This window comes from Uloborus diversus, chromosome 5 (genome assembly GCF_026930045.1).
Source record: "Uloborus diversus isolate 005 chromosome 5, Udiv.v.3.1, whole genome shotgun sequence".
Taxonomy (NCBI): Eukaryota; Metazoa; Arthropoda; class Arachnida; order Araneae; family Uloboridae; genus Uloborus; species Uloborus diversus.
This window is the reverse complement of record NC_072735.1, coordinates 111,496,792-111,520,656: the sequence shown is the minus strand read 5'-3', so window position 1 is coordinate 111,520,656 and position 23,865 is coordinate 111,496,792. Positions and strand designations below refer to the sequence as shown.

Below are 23,865 nucleotides of genomic sequence, written 5' to 3'. Positions count from 1 at the left end.
GTTAATTTGATTTAGGTGGGAGAAGCATTAAATTCCATCTTTTTTCCCTGAAAACTTAGATCAGGTAAGGGATGCATACTTTAAAAATGAAGCACAATAAACATATCTTACGTGCAATACACTAATGTCTCTAAAGCCAATATTACTTAGCTTGGTACATTAGAGTAAAAAGTAATATTAGAGATACCTCAAACATTTGGTATTAAAATAAGTATAAAATGAACTTGTAATAATGAATTACTAAACTCACATCACAATGAAGTCCAGTGTAGCCAAATGGACAATGGCATGTGTAGTACCCAACATGGTCAATGCAAGTTCCTCCACTTTGGCAAGGCTGGGAATCGCATTCATTAATGTGAAACTGACAGTTTGAACCAGTGTAACCTGGTGTGCACTGGCACACATAGCTGTTAATTCCATCCAGGCAGGTGCCACCATTCATGCATGAACTATGAAGTAAGAAGAAATAATTAGAAGAAATATTGTTAGAAAAAATGAGGCTAAAAACTTTGATTACTTGAAAAGAAAATATTGTTTATTTAGAGGATTGGAAATTTTGGTACATACAATGAAGCACCATTTATAAGTTTCTCTTTTATTAATTTTCATCAATACGTCTTTTAAATTGGTCCCTGCTAACACATTAATGTATACCTATGATACGTTTTTTCATTCATACACTTTTTTCAAGCAATCCCTTTAAAAACGTATAAATGGTGCTTCACTGTATATGTATTTAAAAATAAGAACAATAATTTTTTTCAAGTTAGTAAGTAGAGTTTAAAATTTTAAGTTTATTACTATATCCATACACTGACCAACATAAGTTAATTGAGTTAGAAGATATTTAATCATCGATTCATCTTCCAATTAATGCAACTGAATTTCAAATTCAATCTTAAAGTACTTAAAAAGAACTCAAAAGTAATTTTGATAGAATTAATTTTACAATTGATTTAACAAAACAAATGTTCAAAAGTTTTGACACAGAATTGCTTTAGACAAAACACAACTTCACACAGGTTCTAAGAATTAAAAGAAAAAAAAAACTAACCTTGTTGTACAATCCTCATCATTAGTCTGACAGTTAGTTCCGCTGAATCCAAGAGGACATGTACATGTATAGCTGTTGACATAGTCATTACAGGTGGCTCCATTAAGGCATGGGTTACTAGCACACTCATTGACATCCATCTCACAATGTTTTCCGCCAAAGCCTTCAACACAAAGACAATTGTATTCTCCAATTCCATCAAGACAGGTACCACCATTTTGACATGGAACTGCAATGAAAAGTCACACATATTTTTAAAAATGCATTCTAGCATTTTACTATTAAAAGAAAGTTACAAATTTCAAAGTTTTAAATTTTAAAAATATGTATTTTTTAATACAAAATTATCAACAAAATTCGATTTTAAATGCTAACTTAGCAATAGACAAATGGATCACATGAAACAAAAGATGTAAATTTTAACCATTTATACCAAACCAAAATTTATAACAGCACATTACTCTATGTCTCTGTCTCAGTATAATACAGATTTCAATATCTTCCAAAACACCAAAATACATCATTATGTAAGAAAACATAATGATAACAAATAACTATTTTAAACAAATCTGCTAAATGGAAGTTATTTAAAAAACTTAATACATAGCAACTTTTGTTTAAACAAGTACATAATGAATCATTTAAATCTAGTGCAAAGCAGCATCTGAATTCACCTAAGCTTAAAAGCTTATAAATTTCCTTTACCATAGAAAACACAATAAGTCATAAAATATAGAGGTGAATGGAAAACACACACCCATATACACACATGCATAAATAGATAAGTAGAAAAAAGCTCTACTTACAAGAAGCACAATCATCAGTATTGATTAAACAATCCCTGCCTTCATAACCTTTAGTACATAAGCAGCTATATGACCCATTAGTATTGGCACATGTGGCTCCATTTCGACAAGGAGAAGAGATGGCACATTCGTCAATATCTTCATCACATAAATGACCTTTAAATAGACGTATGTATAAATCAATAACTGTGTCAAGCAATTAAGAAATTACACTTAGCTTATGAATACATTAACATACTTTCATGCTTTATATGTAGAAATAAAAACTTACCAGTGTACCCTAACTCACAGGAGCATGCAAAGTCCAAATAGTTTGAAGATGGTGTGCACTTGGCACTGTTCTTGCATTTATTTGGTGAACATGGATTTAGTTCTGTGTCACATCTTATTCCAGTAAATGGAACCTCGCAGACACATTGGTAAGCATTTACTAAATCTATACAGGAACCACCATTTAAACATGGATTGCTTGAACAATCATCTATATTGGTCTCACAGTTCAGTCCACTATATCCTGGCAAACAAGAGCATTCATAAGATGCCAGACTATCTTTACAGCTACCACCATGTTGGCAAGGATTTGATTGGCACTCATCAATTTCAACTTCACATCGATGACCACCGTAACCTAAAAAATGAATCAGTCAATTATTAGATGCATTAACTACATTCATCTAAATTATAATTATTGCTTTCCAATTTTAAACTAAAACACTATTTGAAGAAATAAGCATAAATATTTGTTTTAAAAACTTAAAATGTTCTACCGGAAAAGAAGTTATTGCATAAAGATTTTAAAATAATGTACTTTTATTTTCCATGAAATGGATTAATACTGAATGTGTGTTGTGTGTGATAATAACTTTAGCTGTTTTGTAATGCTATAAGATATTCAGCAACAATATGCTAAATAGGAGGAAACAATAAGAGGAGTTTTGAAACATTTTGCAATCAAAGAACTTTTTGAAGCACTGATTTTAAGATAGCACTATATAAATACAAAAATTAAAATGTAAGTAATGACCTGCAGGAGGAAAAATGCGGAGAGTTGAACAAACAAACAATAATATTTTTATTACTCGAAAGCATATGATTTAATTTTGAACTAATAGTTCTAAAAATTAGAATTACACAAGAAGGATTGCATTAACTGAAACCTTTTAATTGAGTCATAGGCGGCTTCTATAAAGAGGGGGGGGGGGGGCAACTGCTCCCTCCCTATCACAGCAAAAGAGCTTTGTCCCTCCACTTCTACAAGTTTAAAATTAACAGTCGACAAAATATGATAAAATTGATCAATTTACGTGCTGAAAGAATGAAGAATTAATTTAATAAATGTGAGATTTATATTTTGCTCTTGTTATTATTTCAAAAACATTGAAATGGAGCTTTGAAAAAGAAAGTCAACTGTGTCTATCTGTCCAAATTTTTGAGGCCATGTTTTGAATTTTTTGGAGAAAGTCATTTAAAAAAAATAATTCAACTGCCCATTTTTTATAAAGCGTCAGTATTAAAGACTCCGCCCCCCCCCCCCTTCACCTTCCCACCTTGCATCTCCTTTGACCTCCCACTTTTTTTTGGTGCACCAGACACCTATGAATTGATTGCACAATAAAACTAGAATAACATGAAAATAATGTAAAATGCAACTTTCAATTACCTTCTCTGCAATGGCAAATAAACTTGTTGACTTCATCTTCACAAGTTCCACCATTAACACAAGGGCTGCTGGCACATTCATTTACATCAGATAAACAGCGTGCATCAAAATAGCCACGTGGACACTCACACTTGAAGCCATTAACTAAATCAGTACAGATACCTCCATTTGCACATGGATTGCTGGCACATTCATTGATATTAGTTTCACAATATAAGCCTACAAAGGAAACAAATTGCATTAATCCTCTCAGTCAGTTTCCAAGTTATATCTAAGTAATAAATTTCTCAAAGAAAAAAACTTTTTTAACATGATTGTTTGCTTTATCAGAAGTCCTTTCATCGAAATATGTGTATGTCCATGATAGATGAATGAAATGCTCAAGATTTCTGACCCTAATTTTCACTATCTATAAACAAAAATAAATAAGCAAAACCCTATGTATTGTACTGCAACCTGTGGTTGAGAAGAAAATCCTAATTTGACCATCTACTCTGATTTAGACCCTGTATCTATAAAGTAGTTTAAAAACATTTTCATACCAAAAGTAAAAGTTTCAAGTTGTAATAATATTTTAGAAATATATAAATGAAAAGTAGCAAATATATGACTGAAACATTTTTGCACAATGCACGTTTAACGTTTCTACTGATAAATTTATTTTTGGAAATCTTTTTACGGGTACTAACAAAAAAAAAGGATTGATATAAGGATATAATTATTTGCTTAATTAATGCTAAAACTTTATTAATATATTTATTCCCAATTCTCACCAGTAAATCCGGGGATACACTGACATGTATAAGAATTGATTCCGTCAATGCACTTAGCACCATTTCTGCATGGATTACTTGAACACTCATTGATATTATATTCACAGTTCTTCCCAGAGGTACCAGCTCTGCAACGACATTGATATCCATTGACAAGATCTTGGCAAAATCCATCATGTTGGCAAGGGCTGCTCAAACATTCATTAATCTGGGTTTGGCACAAGTGTCCCTTGTAGCCCGGATTACACAAACACTTGAAAGAATTGGTTCCATCAATGCATTGTCCATGGTGACAAGGAGATGATTGGCAGTCATTAATGTTAGTTTCACAATGTGTTCCAGTGAAACCTATAAAATAAAAAGCATTTGACGGATTAGCGACAGCTGAAGCTGATTTAGTGATCTTGTCGACACATTTATTGAGGACAATAAACATAGGAAAGGGCATGGGGTTAACAAGGGATACCACAGTAATGGGGCTCGGGATGAAAACTACAAATGGTAAAAGTTACATGCATCTACCTATTTTTAAGCTTAGCAAAAAGGGAAGGGGGTTGTTGCATGATCTGGCAAAGGGGCTCCAGAATGAATGTGGAAGTCATTTGGGGGGGGGGGGGGGGCATACATGTGGAACTCAAAATTCATCTCAGCTAGCAAACTAACTTAAAATCAAGGTAAATAAATTGATGAAGTGAATTTCTAAAGCAAATTTTTCAAGCTGACCGAAATTTTTTAAAATAAATGAATAAACAAACAAATCTATAAATTTACAAAATGTAATCAGGTTCTGTAGCAAGCAAATTCAAATTGTCACATTTAAATTGATTCCATTATAGTGATATTTGTGTAGCTTTGTTTAATTATGAATACTAAAAATACATCTCAATTGATAGAAGAAATTAAACTCAAGAGAATCAGCAATGACTTTGAATGGATTTAAATAAAATTATTCATTCAGTGATAAAAATATATTTAGTACAGGAAATGAAAGCAAGTTTAATAGCTAACAAATTGACATTGACAGATTTATCTGCAATGTTTAGGAGCTATTTTAGCTTATACCTAGTAGTATTCATTTCTTTTTCTTTTGTTTTCATTAAAAGGGATCAGCAAATAAATGAAAACAGAATCATTAATAACTGATCCCACATACATTTTTTAACTTTTTTTAATCCATCATATAATATCAAGCTGTACAAAGTTCATGAGTCATTCAAGTTTTCTGGCTTTTATCTCAATAGCACCAACTAATGATAAGCTCATATTATTTTGCTTAATGTGCAATAATGTTCAAGTATGGCATGGAAAATAATTTATCATTGCACTGAAAGAGGAAATTGCTATCCCCCCTCCCTCCACACACAAAAAAAAGGAAAAAATTTACAACTCAAATAGTTTTAGAACAAATAGGATTGGACATAAAAATAAGGCTGAAATTTTTAAACTTGAAAAGATTAATTATTCTATCTGGAAAATGCAACCCACCTGGATAACAATGACAGGTAAAACTGGCTATTCCATCAGTACAATTTCCTCCATTTTGACAAGGAAGGGAAACACAGTCATCTTCATTGACTTCACATTTCTTCCCAGAAAATCCTATAGGGCACAGGCACTTAAAGCCATTGATTCTATCACTGCAAATACCACCATTGAGACATGGATTTGGTGTACATTCATCAATATCCTCTTCACAGTTTGAGCCTTTATAGCCTGTTGCAAAGTAAGAACAACTTGTAAATAATTGCCTTTAGCATAATATTATATTGATCATGCAATACAGGAAGATAAGTTACAAATATTCACAGAAATTACATTATGTCTGTAATTTAAGTCAGGTTTGTCATTGAGAAGATCAAATGAGGGTACTTACCCCTTTCCCCAAGCTTTTAGAAATATAATGCAACTATAAATACATATGCATTGAGTATTGAGTTTTTGCCTCTTTACCCCTGATTTTTTATTTTATTTTATTTTATTTCAAATTATAGACTGATTTGAGTTTATTTCAGAAAAGAAATTCTAAGTTGAGTGGTTAAAAAAAAATCATTGAGATACTTTTAAACAAAAAACGTTTTAATGCAAAAATTTTCCTGGTAATCATTTATTTTTGTTTTTAATTAGAAGAAATCAGGGGAAAGGAACTTCTTGGCACAGATGTCGCAAAAAGAGGGAGGGGGGCTATACAAAAAATTCACAAGTTTAAACATTTCCCCCAAAAAAAATATGGAAAATAATCAAAGACAATGAAATGAAAATGAATAATTATTTAAATTCAGTTATGTTGCATTATTTTAAAGCAAAATAACTTCTTGTTGAGTTTCAAAATAAAATTTTCAAATCTAAGTTATTTTTCTCCTAAGTCTCCTCCACCCCCCCCCCCCGACCCCACACACACACACACGATGAAGATACTACGGGAGCTCATACAACAAGTCTGTAAAACCGAATAAAAAACGCTACATAAATAAAAATAAAAAAGCAGTAGCTGAAAAATCTAGGTGGTTCCAGACTTGTATGACCCTAAGTTGAACCCCCGCTACCAGTTCCTTTTGGAGTCGACACCGCACTTTTAAGGTTTGCCATGAAAAAGATATAAGGTGTGGTGAGGAGGATGACGCCAAAAAAGTTTTTTAAATCGCGCATAACGTTTCCCCTTCAACTACCCAAACTCTTAAAAAGACTTGATTTTTAGAAAATCATTCAATTCCAAATAAGCGCGTTACTTATTTTTTTAACCCATCAATTTAAGAAATGATAAGTTCCTCAATTCAATAGCTCCTTTATTTTGTGAAACTTTCGCTCTAAATTTGATTGCAAACTTATCTTTTTAGCGATGGTTTCGTTAACGAAAATATTTAATATTTGAATTTCAGTTGAAACTATATTGTTATTCTTATTATTTCTTCATATAACGAATTAAAATTTGCTTTTGGAAATCAACGAAGAAAAATTTGGATAAATGAAAAATAATTCTTCGCTCCTTGAAATGAACTTTTTTTTTCCTTTTGTGCTCGGGGATGGGGACTGCATAAAAGGGGGGGGGGGGGTAAAATTCTTTCCCATCTTGAAATTTCAGAAGTAGTTATAGTAAATATACCAATTATTTGCAAGACAATGGCGGGCGTCAGGTCATATTGTATAAGAAAGTATATATGTGCCATCCTTGCATATATAAAATATTATGTGAGATGTTTTTTTTTTTTTCCCCACAATTTATTCCCACAAAGATAAAGAAAATTCGCTCAAAATTGTTTGGCTGTTACTTAAAACGTGGCTTACTTTTTTCCCACAGAAATGCTTTAATTCTTTTTAATTAAAACGGCAATAATCGATCAGAGTAGTCCGGGTTATTTACTATATGAACGTCGTAGATGAACATAACGTATTTAATACAAATTATTAATAACTATAATAGTCATTGTTATGATGCAAATAAAATTAAAAGGACAGCATCCTTATTTTTTCGTACTACAAACTATTTTAAAAAAGCTTCGCGGAAAGAAATGGCGATCACAAGCCAAAAGCGGCAACTTGCTGAGACTGCTTGTTTAATATGGAAGCCATCAAAGAATAACTTTCTCAGCGGGAAGGAATGAAGGAGGGGTCGTTAAAATATGAGGGCCCTCAGACAGGTTTCGGACAGAACCTTTGGCACGCAGTAGACAGGTATCACGGCCATCTGTTGTTTTGGTAACAAACCGGCCTAGCTACCTCGTAGAAGATCGAAATACATTCTTTAAACCACTTAATGACTGCAGTAACATTAATGTAACTAAGTTTTCAAGTAAAATAGCTTCTAATACTACATTTAAGGTGGCAACTTATAACTAGGAATTTTTGAAAGCTACTCAAGCGTTTCATTTAATTATGACGAATGCTAAGTGAAAGCTCGTTAATTGGTAAATTACGGTAATTCTCAACAGTCAGAATGCGAAAGTTCAAGCACACGTGACGTTAATTTAGAAAGATAGAATTAGCGTTAGTGTGCAATTATTAGTTTTTTACAAAAGTTGAGGGGAGGGACTATTTATTGCACTCATTCATTTAAGTCGTATCGTAACTCTAAAACGTTCTTTTAAACTTACCGGATATACAGACTCATCGGAAGTCACCTCTTTCCGTTCAAGCAAGATCTCTCATTTTTGCATAGATTCGAATCAAACGTAAGTATGCATTTTTTTTTTTTTTTTTTTGCAAAAGTTAGAGGGGGAAAACTGTTCCTTGCACTTATTCATTTCAAGTTGTATCGTTACTTTAAAATGTTAAACTTACCGGGCATACAGACGCATCGGAAGCCACCTCTTTCGTCCAAGCAAGTTCCCTCATTTTTACATGGATTGGAATCACACTCGTTGATGTTGATTTCACAACGGGGACCAGTGAAACCTTTGGTGCAATTGCAATGGAATGAACCGGGGGTGTTGACGCACGTCCCACCATGTTCACAAGGAGAACCTATATCAAAGGATAAGAAATTGTTCGCAATCTATCTAATGACTCATTCGAAAAACTAGTTTTACTGCAAAAAATATATCTGTGCTGAAAACTAGCTCAAAATAGTCTACCACACTTACCTTCCTCACATTCGTCGATGTCCTGCGTACAATCCACTCCTTTGAAACCACTTGGGCACGAACAAATATATGTTCCATCAATTGGGCTAGTATCACAAATAGCTCCCGCATGGCATGGATTGCTGGCACAGGCGTCATCCAGATGACATAACAGACCTTAAATTTGTACATACATATATATTTTTTTGCTTTGCTTAAAACAAATGACTTTGACCTCTAATTTATCAAATTGAGCCCCGAGCGAAAAGAAGATGTTCTTGCAAAAAAGTTGGAGTTTTAAAGGTATTTTCATAAATTTACACCATAGAACAGCGGTTTATCTGATTTTTGAGACATCAGTCGAGTTAATCAGTGTAAAAAAAAAAAAGAGAGAAGAAGAAAATAAAAGGAAGAAAAGAGTCTTAGAGGCATTCTTGTCAAATATTCAGAAAGCACTGATAAAAGGTATAAAGATATATGCTAAAATACTTAACAATACAACTTGAACGAACGTATTACCTGTTTTTCCAGGTGCACACTGGCAATAGAAGGATCCAACACGATCATGACAAGTAGCACCATTAAAACAAGCAGCACCAGCGCAATCATCAATGTTTTCACTGCAATCGTCGCCAGACCATCCATTAACACAAATACAAGAATAACCACCGACTGAATTGATGCAGGTTGCTCCATTTTGGCATACACTGGGTCTGACTGAGCATTCATCCACGTCTTTGCTGCAGTAGGAACCTAGGGTAAAAGATTCGATTTCACTCAAGACAAAATTGGGGATTCAATTAAAGAAAATATTTCACCCAGTATTGAGAAGTGTTTCAGTTAAAGTTGCAGGGGTGGGGAGGGGGGCTATCTGTAAGTATCGAGAAGTACTTTTTTAATCTTTCAACGGTACAAATACTTACATTCTGAGTACTTGCAAAAGTTTAATTGAGTCATTTGTCTTCATGCAACATTTGTTACAGTATATTTATTCTAAAGAAAAAGTGCTTTTTTGATTAGAAGGCGGCAGAAGTTTATTGAGTGGTTTACTGAAGTTTGATCATATGAAACGTCACTTTTATTCTTTAATAAATATTCCAAACAGAAAACTTTTTTTTCCCGAACACTAACCTGTATAGGTGGGAGGACATTGGCAGGTGTAGCTGTTAATTCCATCAATGCACAGAGCTCCATTTTGGCACATATGTCCAGGACAATCATCAATATTCGTTTCACAATTTGTACCAGTAAAACCTAAAAATTATGTTAAAATTTTCTTCGTCAGATTCGATGGGATCCAATATGAGATGTTTTTTAACTTGGCAAAAACTTACAGACAAATAAGAAGACTTATATGAGAAGAAAATTACCTTCTGGGCAAGTACACTGATAATTTAGAGAATCTAAAGCTTTGCAAGTTCCACCGTTTTCACAAGGACTGGGTTCACAAGGAATGTATTGAGATTCGCAATTTTGTCCCGTATATCCAGTTTCGCACGTGCATCTGCGAAAGAAAGAACAATTGAATGAAAATCGAATTTAACTCCAAAGTTTAATTTCAATCCGAATTAGGAAGTAGCTTACCGATAGGATCCAACTGTGTTAACACATCTGCCATGAATGCAAGGATCCTTGCTGCACTCATCGATATCATTGGTGCACGTACTTCCAGTAAATCCCTCCGCACAAATGCATTTATAGCCATCTTCACGAGATTCGCAGGTAGCATCATTTCGACATGGTCGATTAGAACAGTGGTCAATTTCTTCACAGTGTCGACCTAGATAATCAAGAACGTTGGCATTAAACTTGTAATAATTTCTAAAAATGAATTTTGAAATTGCACTTAACCTTTAGTACAAGTTACAACTGACTAAAGTCATAATATACATTTTAATTCTTTATAGATCATTTGATTTTTTTAAATTTAAAAGAAAGCTTTTTTCGTATGATAGACTTGTAAAATGAATTGCTCGGTAGACTTGTAAAATGACCATGAGACAAAAATCATTTATATTCAGCTTTCCCTCTTCGTAATTGTAGGAAAATCGCTTTAATTAAACAAAGCATATTGAACAGATTCATAAGTTTTACGAGATAATTTTGAATAATGTTGCCAACAAGTACTTAAATGTTCCAGGAAGTGTCATTCAAACGGGAATATTCAGAAAACCAATGACTCTAGTCATTATTTCTACCAATTGAACAACTCGCTGAATTCATCAACTACTTGATAAAAAAGAGAGAAAAAACCAACCTCTGAATCCTCCAGAACAAGAACAGGTGTAGTTGTCTAAGGTAACAAGGTTGCAGGTGCCACTATTCAGACATGGACTACTGTTGCAGCTGTTGGGCACAGCAATCTCGCACAAGGAAGCCGAGTAACCTACAGGACAAGCACATGAGAAAGTAGGTGCATTCTTCGGTGACAGTCCAACTTTACACGTGCCACCATTCTGGCATCGAGGCCCAGGGCCAGTACGGCATGGGTTCATGTGTTGACAGTACTCGCCGACGTATAAGGCTGGACAGCTGAAAGCAAAAAATAATGCATTGTTCTTTTAGTCTCTTGTTTAATGTGCGTAACATTTTTTTATAGAAAAAAAATTAAAAATTTTTTGGGGGTTAAAAGTTCTAAGCAAACAGCATTTTCAAAGATAATTTTGAGTGATTTTAATTTATGCAGAAGCTTTCCAAGAAACTAAATTCCTGCTCAATTTTAAAATTAAAAATGGTAGTCATCTGTTCTATGTCGTCGGATACCTTAAAAACGTACCCTACACAACCTTTGAGACCAAATGGTGACAAAACTATCACCTGTCGACGTGATTGAATATTAATCCGATCAAATCTAATTCGGGTATTGTTACGAAACGATGAGAAGTCCATAGTTCTTGTACGCATTGAGGCACAGTGAAATTCGAATTTTCTCCCCACTCTCTTCGTACTATCGATAACTCATTATATAAACCCCACCGAAGTTATAATTCAAGCATTATGTAGTCCTCCAAACTAGTTAATAGTGTTCTTCCACAAGTGGAACAGCAGGAACAGGTGCTTACGCTTCATGAAACAAAAATATCAAAAGAAAAAATAGCAGGGTCTCAATCTGGCAGCATGAAGTCAATACCGATCTGGAAACTATAACCGCCAACAATAGCATCAGAGACTGATACGCATGAGAGCGCGGGAAACCGCTACGAATACGCCATTGTTACATATCCCACTCGATTTTGGATTTGCTACGAAGAGCAGAGAGCTCTGCCACAGGTGCTCACGGAGCCCCCTATTTTGATGAGTGTCACCCATCTGGGCACATTTCATATTTCAAGCAACATATGGCAATTCTAAAGATGTTAGTTTGAATAAAAATTAATTGTTTTTAAATGTAAGGGATTCGGCGAAATGCAAAATTCGAATTGTAGAGAACTGTTTTAGAGCAATTGGGTAATTTCGGAGAAAATGAGATCGATAGCAGAGGATACTTTGGAAATATTTAAGAATTTGAACACATCCTATCCGAAAAGGAAGAGGAAAACAAGATCACTTCAAACCACGAAACTTCGGAAAAGAACTTTAGAAATGGCAGTTCCAAACTTTTTCGTGAAAGTCTAATTAATCAGTTTTTTTAAAAATGGACAACCTATCCATAATTAATTGATGATTTGGACAGTTGATGTAACTGTCCAAATCATCAATTGACCATGTAATCATGTTGATGAATTCGTACTTCACATTCATTTTAGCTCAAAAAAAAAAACCTTTAAATCTTAAAATAAAAACTTAAAAGACACTTTATTGTCAGTATGAACAACGCAGGAGAAAAGACTAAAATGAAAGACCTTGAAACTCTAGAGAAATCCATTGATTGAAGCAGCGAAGCGTCAAATAACGGTAGACAAACACTCAAGAATAGATGATTACTTAAGACTGATCGAACATGTTCCCAAAGCAAGATCTCTTCTCCAAATACTAATAAAACAAGTTGTTTTAACGGTAGTTTTTTTCTTTGTCACATTTGAGAATTTATTTTATTGCTTTACTTTCCGTTTTCCAATTACTTGTTGGGTTTTTTCTTTTCTTTTCTTCGACTTTTGAGATTTGTTAATTGCATGCAAAATTTGGGAACCATAGCTAATTTTGATAAAACCTTCTCTTTTGTAGCTGGAGATGCTTTTGTTAAACAAGCTAGTTTTAAACTTTCAGTCGTCAATATTTATAATACTAACTTTTTCGCTACCAAATACATTATCGGTGATTTCCTGGAAAGATTAAAGATGGTATTTTTAATTATACACGAGGTGACTACCTTGTCTATTTTGGCTACACTTCGATCCAGTTAGTCACAGCAATCCCCCCCCCCCCCCCCCCACTTTACCACAGAGTTCAGAAGCAGCAATTGGAACCGCTAAATTACGTATTTCGAGAAATCGATACAGAATCTAAATTTATTTTTAAGGAATAAATAAAAATGTAAATGCGAGCGGTGTGCTGCGTGTCGAAAAATAATAAATGAGTTCATAAATATATGTTTTTCTAAGGATTAACGTCGCAACACAATGGCGCAGCGAAGAGGGGTTTTTGGAGTAAAAGCACCCCTCAGAGAGGAATTGGTTTTAACATAAATGAATATTCATAAACATATAAAACATTCATAAACATTGAAACATATAAAAGGACTTTTTGGTCAAGAAACCCTCTCCAGAAGGTATTTTTGATCAAGACCGCCCCCCCCCCCACACCGAAAGTATTTTTAATCAAAAAAAAAAACCCTCCAGAAAGGTTTTCCGTCTGCGCTAATGTACGCAACATATGGAAAACTTTCATCTTTATATTTAATCTACAGAAAAATCATTTTACCTGTATAATACATTATTCCATTTGCGGAATTACTTTCCTAAGAACTTAGAATATTAAATAGAATTTTAAGAAGTAATCCTTTTTTTTTTTTTTTTTCAAACGATCATTTGCCATTCAACAAACGAACCGTCCAACCGTGACAGCCACCTGCCTCCCTGGAGCTTGACAAAAATTAAAAGCTGAACGAATATCAACACAGCATGTGAAAGAGGCAAGAGGCAACTGTGACCGTTATCATGTGCGACTTTTTCACCACCTCCGCCCTCTTTTGAAATTTGCGCTACGGATCTGGAAGCGGAAACATTAAGTATTTTAACAAAAGAGGAATTTGTTTTGAATGGTCAGTTTTACAAAAATCCCCGTGAGACATTTCTATAGTAATTGCAACAGATGTTACGTTTTTGATAAATACCCCCCTTTCCTCCCCCTTCTTCGTTTTCCACCGTGCTGTTAGTAAATTTGTTTTTACTCTATCATGTATATTTATCTCATTTATCCATAAATAAAGTAAATATTCACTTTTATCTTATTTATCAATGAAAAAGAAACATCAATAAAAATAAATGTAATTTATTAGTAATTGATGTTTCGTTAGAAAAGTTATGAACCAAATTGCAACTCATGGTATAGATAACCCGTTGTTTTATTACTCAGTAGTTTTTTTTTATTTTTAATTCAATTCTTTTATAGTATTTTTTACGTAATTTAATTTGGCCCGTTAAAAAGTTTTGTTTCCTGTATTTTCTCTTTTATTTAGTTAATTTTTAAATATGTTTTCTTTTCTCCAGAAAAGGAATTTATATTATTCGCCAGAGGTGCCCCTCCTAAAAGCAAGGGCGCACCCCCTAAATATCGCAAAGACCTCCCTCCCAAAAAAAGCAAGAGCCCCTCCTCCAATGAGAAAAATACTTTTCAGAACACCCCCTCTAAAAATTTCAATGGCGCAGTCTGCGCCATGCCCCTCCCCCCTAGGTAGGCACCCCTGTATTCGCACTATTGTATTAGATCAGGAGCGCAGTAAGGATAGTTTTCCCCCTCGGATGCACCCTTGTACAAATTAACCAACGCTTTCTCTTAACCTGATATAGACAGTCACTTCAATAGCCGAGTTCGTAATATTCGGTCTTTATTGCAAAAGGCTTAACTCCCAGTTTCGCCGATAGATGTCTCTGTGGGCGCACATCACTGGCTCTGGCGGGAGGTCACATACCAGTACGTAGATGACTTCCTGTCGAAGTTTTCTCTTGGGAACCCTCGCTTCTCGCTACCTGCACCTGCTCACATCACCACATCTTTAGAGGATGGGGCTTTTTTGCACGACACGGACGCAACGAGAGAGCCTTGCGGAGAAATAGGTTTTACGGACAGTTGCAACAAATGATCGAGGCGAACGAGAAACATTTTCTAAGTCCTAAATTTGAAAGTATTCCATTTGAGAATTGCTTCAAATAACTGGATTCTAAAATTAAGTACAGCAGTGGATACTAACTTTTTTTTTCCCTTGAAAGTTATATGTACTTGAATATTATTTTCCATACTGCTTTTGTTCAAGATAAGTCTCAAGAAATGTTATGGCCATTAAACGGAAAACAGTCATTTAGTCCGCAAGTGACGCCCATGTATTTATTTAAAAATAATACTTTAAAATATCAATGAGTAATTTTTTTCTGCTTGACAAATTACAAACTTACGTGTGATTTCTTCAGCAAAAAATTTCGTCACTACCTTTTAAAATTAATACTTTTTAATGTAATATATGAACCGTCACGTGCGGGACAAAGGGTTGCCGTTTTCGAGGAATTATTATTTTGAAAAAAAAAAAAAAAAAAGTTTATACAAAGTAAAATGAATGTCGTGAATTTACAGCACATATTGAAATTTACTTACTTATTTCAATTGAACGAAATTCTAAAACAGTCTTGCGTCAGAATAAAACATTCAAAAGTTTAAAAATGCAACGAACAGAGAAAAAAAAATCGTACCTGCAATTTTTTTATCATTTGATGAAAAAAAAAAAATCTTTTCCAAAACGTCTTGAGTAGAATGAAACACTCAAATGTTTAAAAATGAAATGAAATAAAATGTTTATCACATAGTATAGATGGCAAAATTAAATGTCTTAAACAGATTAATTACAAAGCCTTTTTCATTTTCTTAAACATCGTATGAAACTTGAAGGAATAGTAAACAGCTAGAACAGTTAGTATTGGATTACTAACTGTTCTAATTTTCAGCACAAAAGTATTTATTCATTATTTAGTAAACAGCTAGTTCAAATTGTCCCAAAAACAACCTGAGGGCTTTAAAATGCATTTACTAACATGCTTTCAGTTCTCTTGCGATATTTCTACTAAACAGAAGAAAAATTTAAAGTTTCGTTTGCAGAAAAACATTTTCATGATTCATTTTCTTTCTTAAATATTACAATTCGTTCGTAGTAAACAACGCAAGGTATGATTCATTTATGAATTATGTCATTGGTCACTACTTATTGTTAAACTACTCTCCGACGCAATCAATTATTATAACTTTTTATAAAAATAAGAAGAACGGATGAGGTTTTCTCTTTTTTAGGTGGGGAGGGAGGAGAGAGAATCGCAGTTTGCGTACTTCATTAAAAATAATTTTTAAAGGAACTCGACACATTTTCCAACACGCATAAACTATATTAAATGCCTCAATATTTAGTGAAAGTATGAGAAACGATACATGCAATAGCCCGGCTAAGACATCTAGAGACTGCAGTTTCGTCCTTGCTAAGTCCATCAGTCTGGAATAGTCAATAATCGAGCTAGGGGTAGATGTCTTCTCATCGTAACTGAGATTACCTTCAAAGTGGTGGCTTAAAATGATTTAGCACACCAGCGAATAATATTTACTGCGCATACAAGAAAATATAGTTACTTTCGGACTTTCCCAATTCAGAATAACGTCAGAGGTGATGATGAACTCAACAACAAGCAAAATTATATGAAGACTGAATTTTTCGAAACTATGAGAAAGCTCAAATCTCCTCCACCCACCCACCTCCTCCGCAAAAACTCTTCAATTAGGCACACAAAAATCATTTAAAAAAAAAAAAAAAAAAAACTTTTTTTTTTTTTAAAGTTTTTTTCTTTTTTTTCTTTTTTTTTTAAAAAAAATAATTTTTCAGTTTTTGAATGTGTTGTCAGCCCAAAATTTTCGGAAACGGTTACCCAAAATTTTCGGAAACGTTATGCAAAATTTTCGAAAATTTCGGACCACAAACACTCAGGAATAATACGAAAGTTAATCATACCGAATTGTTCGTTTTAAAAACTAACCCGAAATGGTATGTTAGTTCCTTGAAACCAACGTAGGATACAGTTAATTATCTCGCAACTTCATTAAGTTAACTGAAGTACAAATAGTATTTTTTGCTAACTTAGGAAAATGAATATAAGTGTGCCATTTTAACATCTTTCCGAACACCTTCTTCAACCTAAGGACATTCTCTGCAATGTAAGATTTCCCAACCTGGAAACAAATTCATTCCTGTCCAGAAGCACAGCTGGCAGAGTGAGAGAGTAATTACAGCCAGTAACAAAAGACTTAAAAAATAAGCAGAGGAAAAAAGAAAAAGGCTCGTGGAATGTGCGGCTCGTGAGCCGAAAAGAATCGGAAAATGTTTCGGCATACTCACGTTCTCATGGTGGGGGGACCGAGCACCCCGTAATCATCGTTACAGCCGTGGAAGATGATTATTTTTTCGTTTTCGTGAAGTTCACGGACGATAATAATAAGGGCTCGAATAGAGCAAGCGAGAGGTGATAGAAAGGATGGTGGAATCGAAGATTCGTTCAATTGTTATCCTGTTCTTAGAAGAATCAAATCTAAACACAATATTCTCGAAGAAATTAATAACGAAAGTTCTTGATATCTATAATCAACAGTTCAATCAAAATGAAATGCTATTTTTCTTAAAGCAAAACACATACACAGTGGCGCACACAAGGGTGGGGTCCAAGGGGTCCGGACCCCTCTCATAGGTCTTGCATTTATTTTCCCCAACTGATCAAGATTCTATGTGTAGTTTTTACGTAAATTAACTTCAAACAAAGGTAACAAAAATTTCAGTTCTAACAAGTGAAAAAATAAAATTCTCATGTAAAAATAATTTCAAAAATATTGTGCAATTTTCCATAACGAATTGCCTAGATAAGAAGCAGAATGTTGATTTTTAATGAATGCACTGTGATAACCATGTTTTTAGTTTTGTAGATGAACAGATTAAAATGAAATTCTGTGATCTTTTATAACCACATGGTATTTCTACAAAGATGAATTTGCTTTGTTGGATCCTTTTTTGAATTTTGAGAAAAGTAAATGTGACAATTTTTTGCTTTATGATAATTTAGTTCAGTACTTGTTATTAATATTTTTCATTAAATAATACTAATTGGCTACTTAATAGTTTATTTTTTACTGTTTTTCGTGCTTGAAAATGTATAAAATCAAGTCAATATGCTTGGCGGCGTATTGTGGTATGATATGAGAATGGGACTTTGGAACTTGGACCCTCCCCTTGCAAAATTCCTGTGTGCGCCACTGCACACACACACACATTCATCTGTATGTAATGAAAGTATACTGCTTTTGCTAATATATATTTGAAAATTCCACAAGTAAAATGATCAGTTCATCAGCGCAGCACCAATAATTATGATTAATTTATTTCTGTCAAAACAAACATTGATCTTTTGTGAAGGTTTACGAAGGGGAAAAAAAAAGAGTTATTCGCTTCAAAATAAAGGTATTTCAATTTTTGATATGACTGAAAACCTTCCTTTTTTAGTAGAACTTAGTGTTCTTTAGAGTGCATGAATGCAAAAAGGGAATACACATCTAAGCAATATGACGAACGTAAACTCCCCCCTCCACTCCCCTTCATTACCATGATCTCTTTACATCAGAAAACAAAGTAGTCATACGTCATGAAACACGAAGTATACATTACATTTTTGAATCTGGCGCAAAAATCTTCACAACGAAACAAAAAAAAATAATAATAAAATAAAAATAAATAAATAAATAAATATTTCTTCGATTAGGCAACCAATCAAATCATGGTTATCATTTACCGATTAGTAGATTTCATTCGTCTGGAAGAAAGAAACCGCTCTCCGATTATCTAGGTTTAGTTCATATAATAAAAGCTACAAGAAACTTGCATCTGACTCGGACATCTTTTAGATTGTATTCACAAAACAGGCCAACAAACGAAAATTCTTACATAAAGTTTATTTTAGAAAAAAGCAACCAATCAAATCGTGTCCAAACAAAACAACAAACATCAATTACGATTGTCATTCCGATTAGTCTTTTCCCCTAAAAAGTAATAATAAGAAACTGGCCTCCAAGTTCAAGCGGGACCCTCACTTTCATCGCCCACGTGTCTGCTGTTGAGCCCCGGGGGGTCCTAACGACAGCAGGGACGAACTTGACGACCCCACCTCAACTCCCCATCACCCCTGGGGTTTAGACAACCTATTACCAAATTCTCAAGACAGCTTTCAAGAAGCATCCGGTAGCCGCACAATCCCTTAGTGGCCCCCTTTCAACAGCGCCACTGTCGCAATTTTCCTTATGACCTCTCCCACTAGTAGAAATACCTGAATATTGATTGCAAATTATCCAGTGAGAGCTGAAATTTCTTGTGGTTGCAATAATGCCGAAAGGTACACTTGAGAGAAAATGAGTCAGCAGATGTTTAGAAAATAAATAGCATGATGACAGGAAGCAACGTTTCACATTCTACACCCCCTCCCCCCCCCAAAAAACTTCAGAGCTCATAGTTTGTATACTGGGGTAATAAATAATTCATTTGAACAGCAACCAATTTAACGTATTACGTATACCGTTTAAAAACTCAAAAATAGAATTCCCTACCAAGCTTTAGAAAGCCATGAAAAAGCCACCACCAACATCTATATGATTAAAACAGCAACTAAATGATGAATTTCAACATCGAGTTGAATCAATAATCAATTAAATAGCAAGCATTAGTAAGACTTAGATAAAATTTAGAGGAATAATGATTCCAACAAAAAACTCTTTTGTTAAACTAATGACATGAAAATTCAAGCAGAGCAAAAAGGATTTAATAAGGTCCAATTTTATGCTCTCCCTATTCAACATTTACCTGTGGTAAAAATTTCTTTTTAATGATCTTTTTCAGAAGGAGGTCGATCAAACTAATTCTGTCAATGCAAAACAAAAAGCATTATTACATTTCACCCCTTAAAAGCTCTTGGGTCCCTACAGAACCGAGGACAGAAGAAAGTTCTCAGAACAGGATGAAAAGGTGATTAGCGGTACAGTGAAACCTGTGAGAACTGTCTCCTCTCGCCTGCAAGGTAGCAAATGATTGATAAGTCATAAAAGGTGAAAGGTGTCTTCAACTGAAATGACCCGTACCGTAAGGCAAAACTGCCCTCGGAGGTAAACTTTTTTTCCCCCCTTTGTAGAATAACGAACGTTGGAGGGCCATTTCTAAATTTTCTCGAATAAATTTTATTTAATTGAACAAAAAATTTTTTTTCTGGGCGGCGTCTACAAATAATGTCACGCTTTGGTTGGGGAGGGCGGTCAGTGAAATTGAGACAGTTGGTGACTAGGGGAGGGAGGAGGTAACAAAAAGTGTGACATCACATTTTTGACAGCAGTATGTTTATGAAAATTAGCCTGACATGTGTCAAGAGGAGCGGAGGGAGGAAGGTGAATGGGACACTTTGTGAGAGAGGGAGATGGAGGTCAAATCCGTTGAAAAAAAGTGTGACATCATTTGTGTGAACAGCCTCTAATAAAAAAAATGTGCCTTGTTTGTGTCGAAATACAAAACTGTTATCAAAAACTCGTGAACGGTTTAGGAAAACTAATGTCCCTAAATTTTTATTAAGAGAAATGCAACTCAAGCACATCATTTTACTCAAAATCCAGTAGTACTGCGAAGCGTAATTTCAACTTAAGCTTTTATATCCACTCAAAAGATTCATAATTTAAAAAAAATAATAATAATAAATAACACAGTAGAGTCAATAGATTTTTTTTTTAATGGAAGGGTAGGAGTTTGACTCTGTTGAACAGGGGGTGGGGCAAAACAAAAGTTAAAATCGTTTCGCCCCAGATATTACTGCTATTTTTTGACTCCAGTAATTTTCTAAATCTTAAAGAATCTGTTGAATTTGTAGGCTGAAATATTATTTGCCACGATCAACTTAGAGAGTCAAAATATTTAGATAAATTTAATACAATTCATTTTAAACAGAATTTATGTAAACAAGTTGAAAAGGTTCGATTCATTCTAATGAAATCAAAATTTTAGGCGATGAATATCCCCGCCCTTTTTTTAAAAAAATATTTTTAGCTGAGGGATACCATATCATCAATCATCAAGCCTCCACAGTTCAACTTTCAAGTACGCAATACATTCGTTTAAAGTGGTCAATATATATAAATTACACTGAACAATAAAATTTTATCTACAGATTTTATTGCAACGAATACTTGTACTGAAAGAACGATTATATCTATTCAAAGACATTTCCTTCACAAAATCGAATTTGAAATCAATTCCTCTTCTGACCATAAAATTGTTCCAACGAAACCCACCAAAAGACATTTCAATAGCAACTGAATGGACACGTTGATAGTGTCCATCCCCTTTTTGTCCGGAAACGTCCTTCAGAAGAACCTCAGGTAACCACCCCTATTCTGTTTGCGGGGTTGCCTAGAGAAAAAGCGTGTCTACAAAAGCTTAACTTCGTTTTTATTGTTAATGGTTCGGAGAGGGAGCAATAATTTCAGTTGAAAGGAAAAGCTCAGGGGGACCCCTTTTTTCTTGCAAGACAGTTATATGGTGCCCGGAGGAGGTCATTTACTTCTCGTTTGCTTGTAGACCACCCCTACACTTGGCATTACAATTAAACGGCTTGTTTCAGGCCCTGCAGACGAGAGTTGTTCAAGAAACGAGCCATTTATCGGTAAAAAGAGGCAACCCGTATTTGGTATTCACCGACAAGTTATTTATCTGACTTCTTATTTGGCAGATGATGAACAAATATAGTGAAACACCGTTTATACGTTTCTCTTTTATGTGTTTTTATCAATTATACGTTTTTAAAATTGGTCCCTGCAAAGTCTAATACACATTAACCTATACCTATTATACGCTTTTTCCTTTGTACGCTTTTTTCGTACAGTCCCTTCAAAAACGTATAAACGGTGCTTCACTGTAGTTTCTGATTTTAAGTTAGCCGTGATTTGTGCTTATGATTTTGAAGATTTGGGCCTTTGAAGACAAAAGCTTTTTTTTTTATGTAGATTATTTTTGTTTTGAATATTGAAGCATTTAGTTTAGAAAGGCCACAAAACACATTTTTTATACATTTTAGGAAATTAATGTTTTTAATAAATATATATATTTTTCGCTGGCGTAACCGCAATGTTGTTTTAAGAGGCATCTTTCTAACTAATGTTATTGTTATGAAACACGTTTATTTAAGAAAAAGGTTTACCACACAAACATTTGTTTTGTGTCTGGTGCAAATTTTGAAAAATGTGGCTCTTGACGTCTCTGAAAGAAACGACATTAATTTACATACATGAAATCGACAGATCGTTAATTTGTAAGGGGGGGGGGAATTTCGGTTGGCCAGAGAGCTATTGTATTTGAAAATTTAAAACTAAATCTTTTCTTTTTTCCTTTCGTTCTTTTCCTTTCTAATGGTACTGTGTCAGGCGCCTAAGCCTTTTGCTGACCTAGCGCGATCTCCCAATGTGGCATTCAATCTTTTTACGTGCTCTTCCAAGAGTTCTTTTCATATCTACGCCTTAAAATTTATTTTACAATTATAATTCATTTTTGAAACTCTAGTTGGTAACCAGAATTAATGAAATGGGTCTCTCGTGTGGATCATGAGTCATAGGCTAGCAAGTGCAGCATATATTAATGCAGAGCTCTCCATTATTTGACATGATACAACTGAAGAAAGCCACTACAACTTGACCATTAAAGAACGGAACACTTTGAACTATCAATTTACTCATTTTTTAAAGAAACATCACAATATACCGGGGAATGATGTCATTTTATTATTTTATTTTTCTTATCAAGTATAGAATAAAGATTACATTTGCGCAGATGGAAGACTCAGTGATAGCATGTTGCGATGCGTCATGTGGAGTTGTTTTATATTTTTCTCTATCAGACTGTCAATAAATGATTGTTGAGTTTCGAAGAATTGATCTCAAATACGGTTCACTTGCTCAAGAAAGCTCAGCTTAATTGAACGTTTCACAAAAAAAAAAAAAATAAATAAATAAATTAGTTGACTGTTAAGTTTTTCAGAATGATTCACAGATTTGGTTCCTTTTGCTTTAAGTTAATTGTTCAGAAAGATTCGCTAATATTGGTTCACTTGCTCAAAAGTTGGCTTGTTGGTTTTTATAGAATAACTCACTAATATGGTTTATTCACTTGTCGATTTTTAAGTTCTACAGAATGATTGACCAACATGATTCGCTTGCTCAAGAAAATTAAACTCAGCGAATGGCAAATGTATCAGCGATATCCATAAACCTGGCTGACTAATGGTATGTGGTGTATGGAGGCTTCGCAGATGCGAAGCAACAGTCTGCGAAAAAAAAAAAAGAAAAAATTCAAGAGCCAAACACAACAAGTTGAACGCAGACAGACGCCAGGTGCGGAGAGCGGCAGCTGCAAGTCGATCCTCACGACCTTCTTCCAAGGCTCCGGAGATGGATACTGTTCCTCTGAGGTGTTGAGTGCAGGTGCTAACAGAGGTTCTACCGGGCTGCTCATTTGCTAAAGCTCAATATTTCACGAGTTAACATTAAATATGTAATGAAGTATGAAGAAAGATGCATGCAGATTTATGCTTTAAAGAATAGGGTGGCGAAATACCCTCACTTCTCAGGATTATCCTGCGTTTAAGAAAATTGTCTAGATCCTTAAAACTGTCTTGTTTTAGTCCTGAAATTAGGTTTCTAACCTGAATTTTAGTTTTTTTAGCTAATTACTTTATTTTAGCACGGCGAGTAATTACACTGACTGATACTTTATCTAAGCCAGTTGAACTGGCTCAACCAGGTAGATGATGTACACAACAAA

The 23,865-nt window shown here is 34.3% G+C and overlaps 1 protein-coding gene across 1 annotated transcript in view; it reads right to left on the bottom strand.

Moving 5' to 3' along the window:
* LOC129223081 (neurogenic locus Notch protein-like) overlaps positions 1-23,865 on the bottom strand; it is a 65,137-nt gene that overhangs the window by 16,652 nt on the left and 24,620 nt on the right. Inside the window, exons 3-16 of the mRNA XM_054857647.1 lie at positions 11,110-11,384; positions 10,437-10,632; positions 10,223-10,356; positions 9,984-10,106; positions 9,372-9,605; positions 8,874-9,029; positions 8,572-8,754; positions 5,782-6,009; positions 4,297-4,644; positions 3,524-3,742; positions 2,135-2,491; positions 1,864-2,019; positions 1,058-1,286; positions 251-452 (exon numbers count right to left, since the gene is read on the bottom strand). Of these exons, the coding sequence (XP_054713622.1) occupies positions 251-452; positions 1,058-1,286; positions 1,864-2,019; positions 2,135-2,491; positions 3,524-3,742; positions 4,297-4,644; positions 5,782-6,009; positions 8,572-8,754; positions 8,874-9,029; positions 9,372-9,605; positions 9,984-10,106; positions 10,223-10,356; positions 10,437-10,632; positions 11,110-11,384 (3,040 nt within the window). The remainder of the gene's footprint in view (positions 1-250; positions 453-1,057; positions 1,287-1,863; positions 2,020-2,134; positions 2,492-3,523; positions 3,743-4,296; positions 4,645-5,781; positions 6,010-8,571; positions 8,755-8,873; positions 9,030-9,371; positions 9,606-9,983; positions 10,107-10,222; positions 10,357-10,436; positions 10,633-11,109; positions 11,385-23,865) is intronic.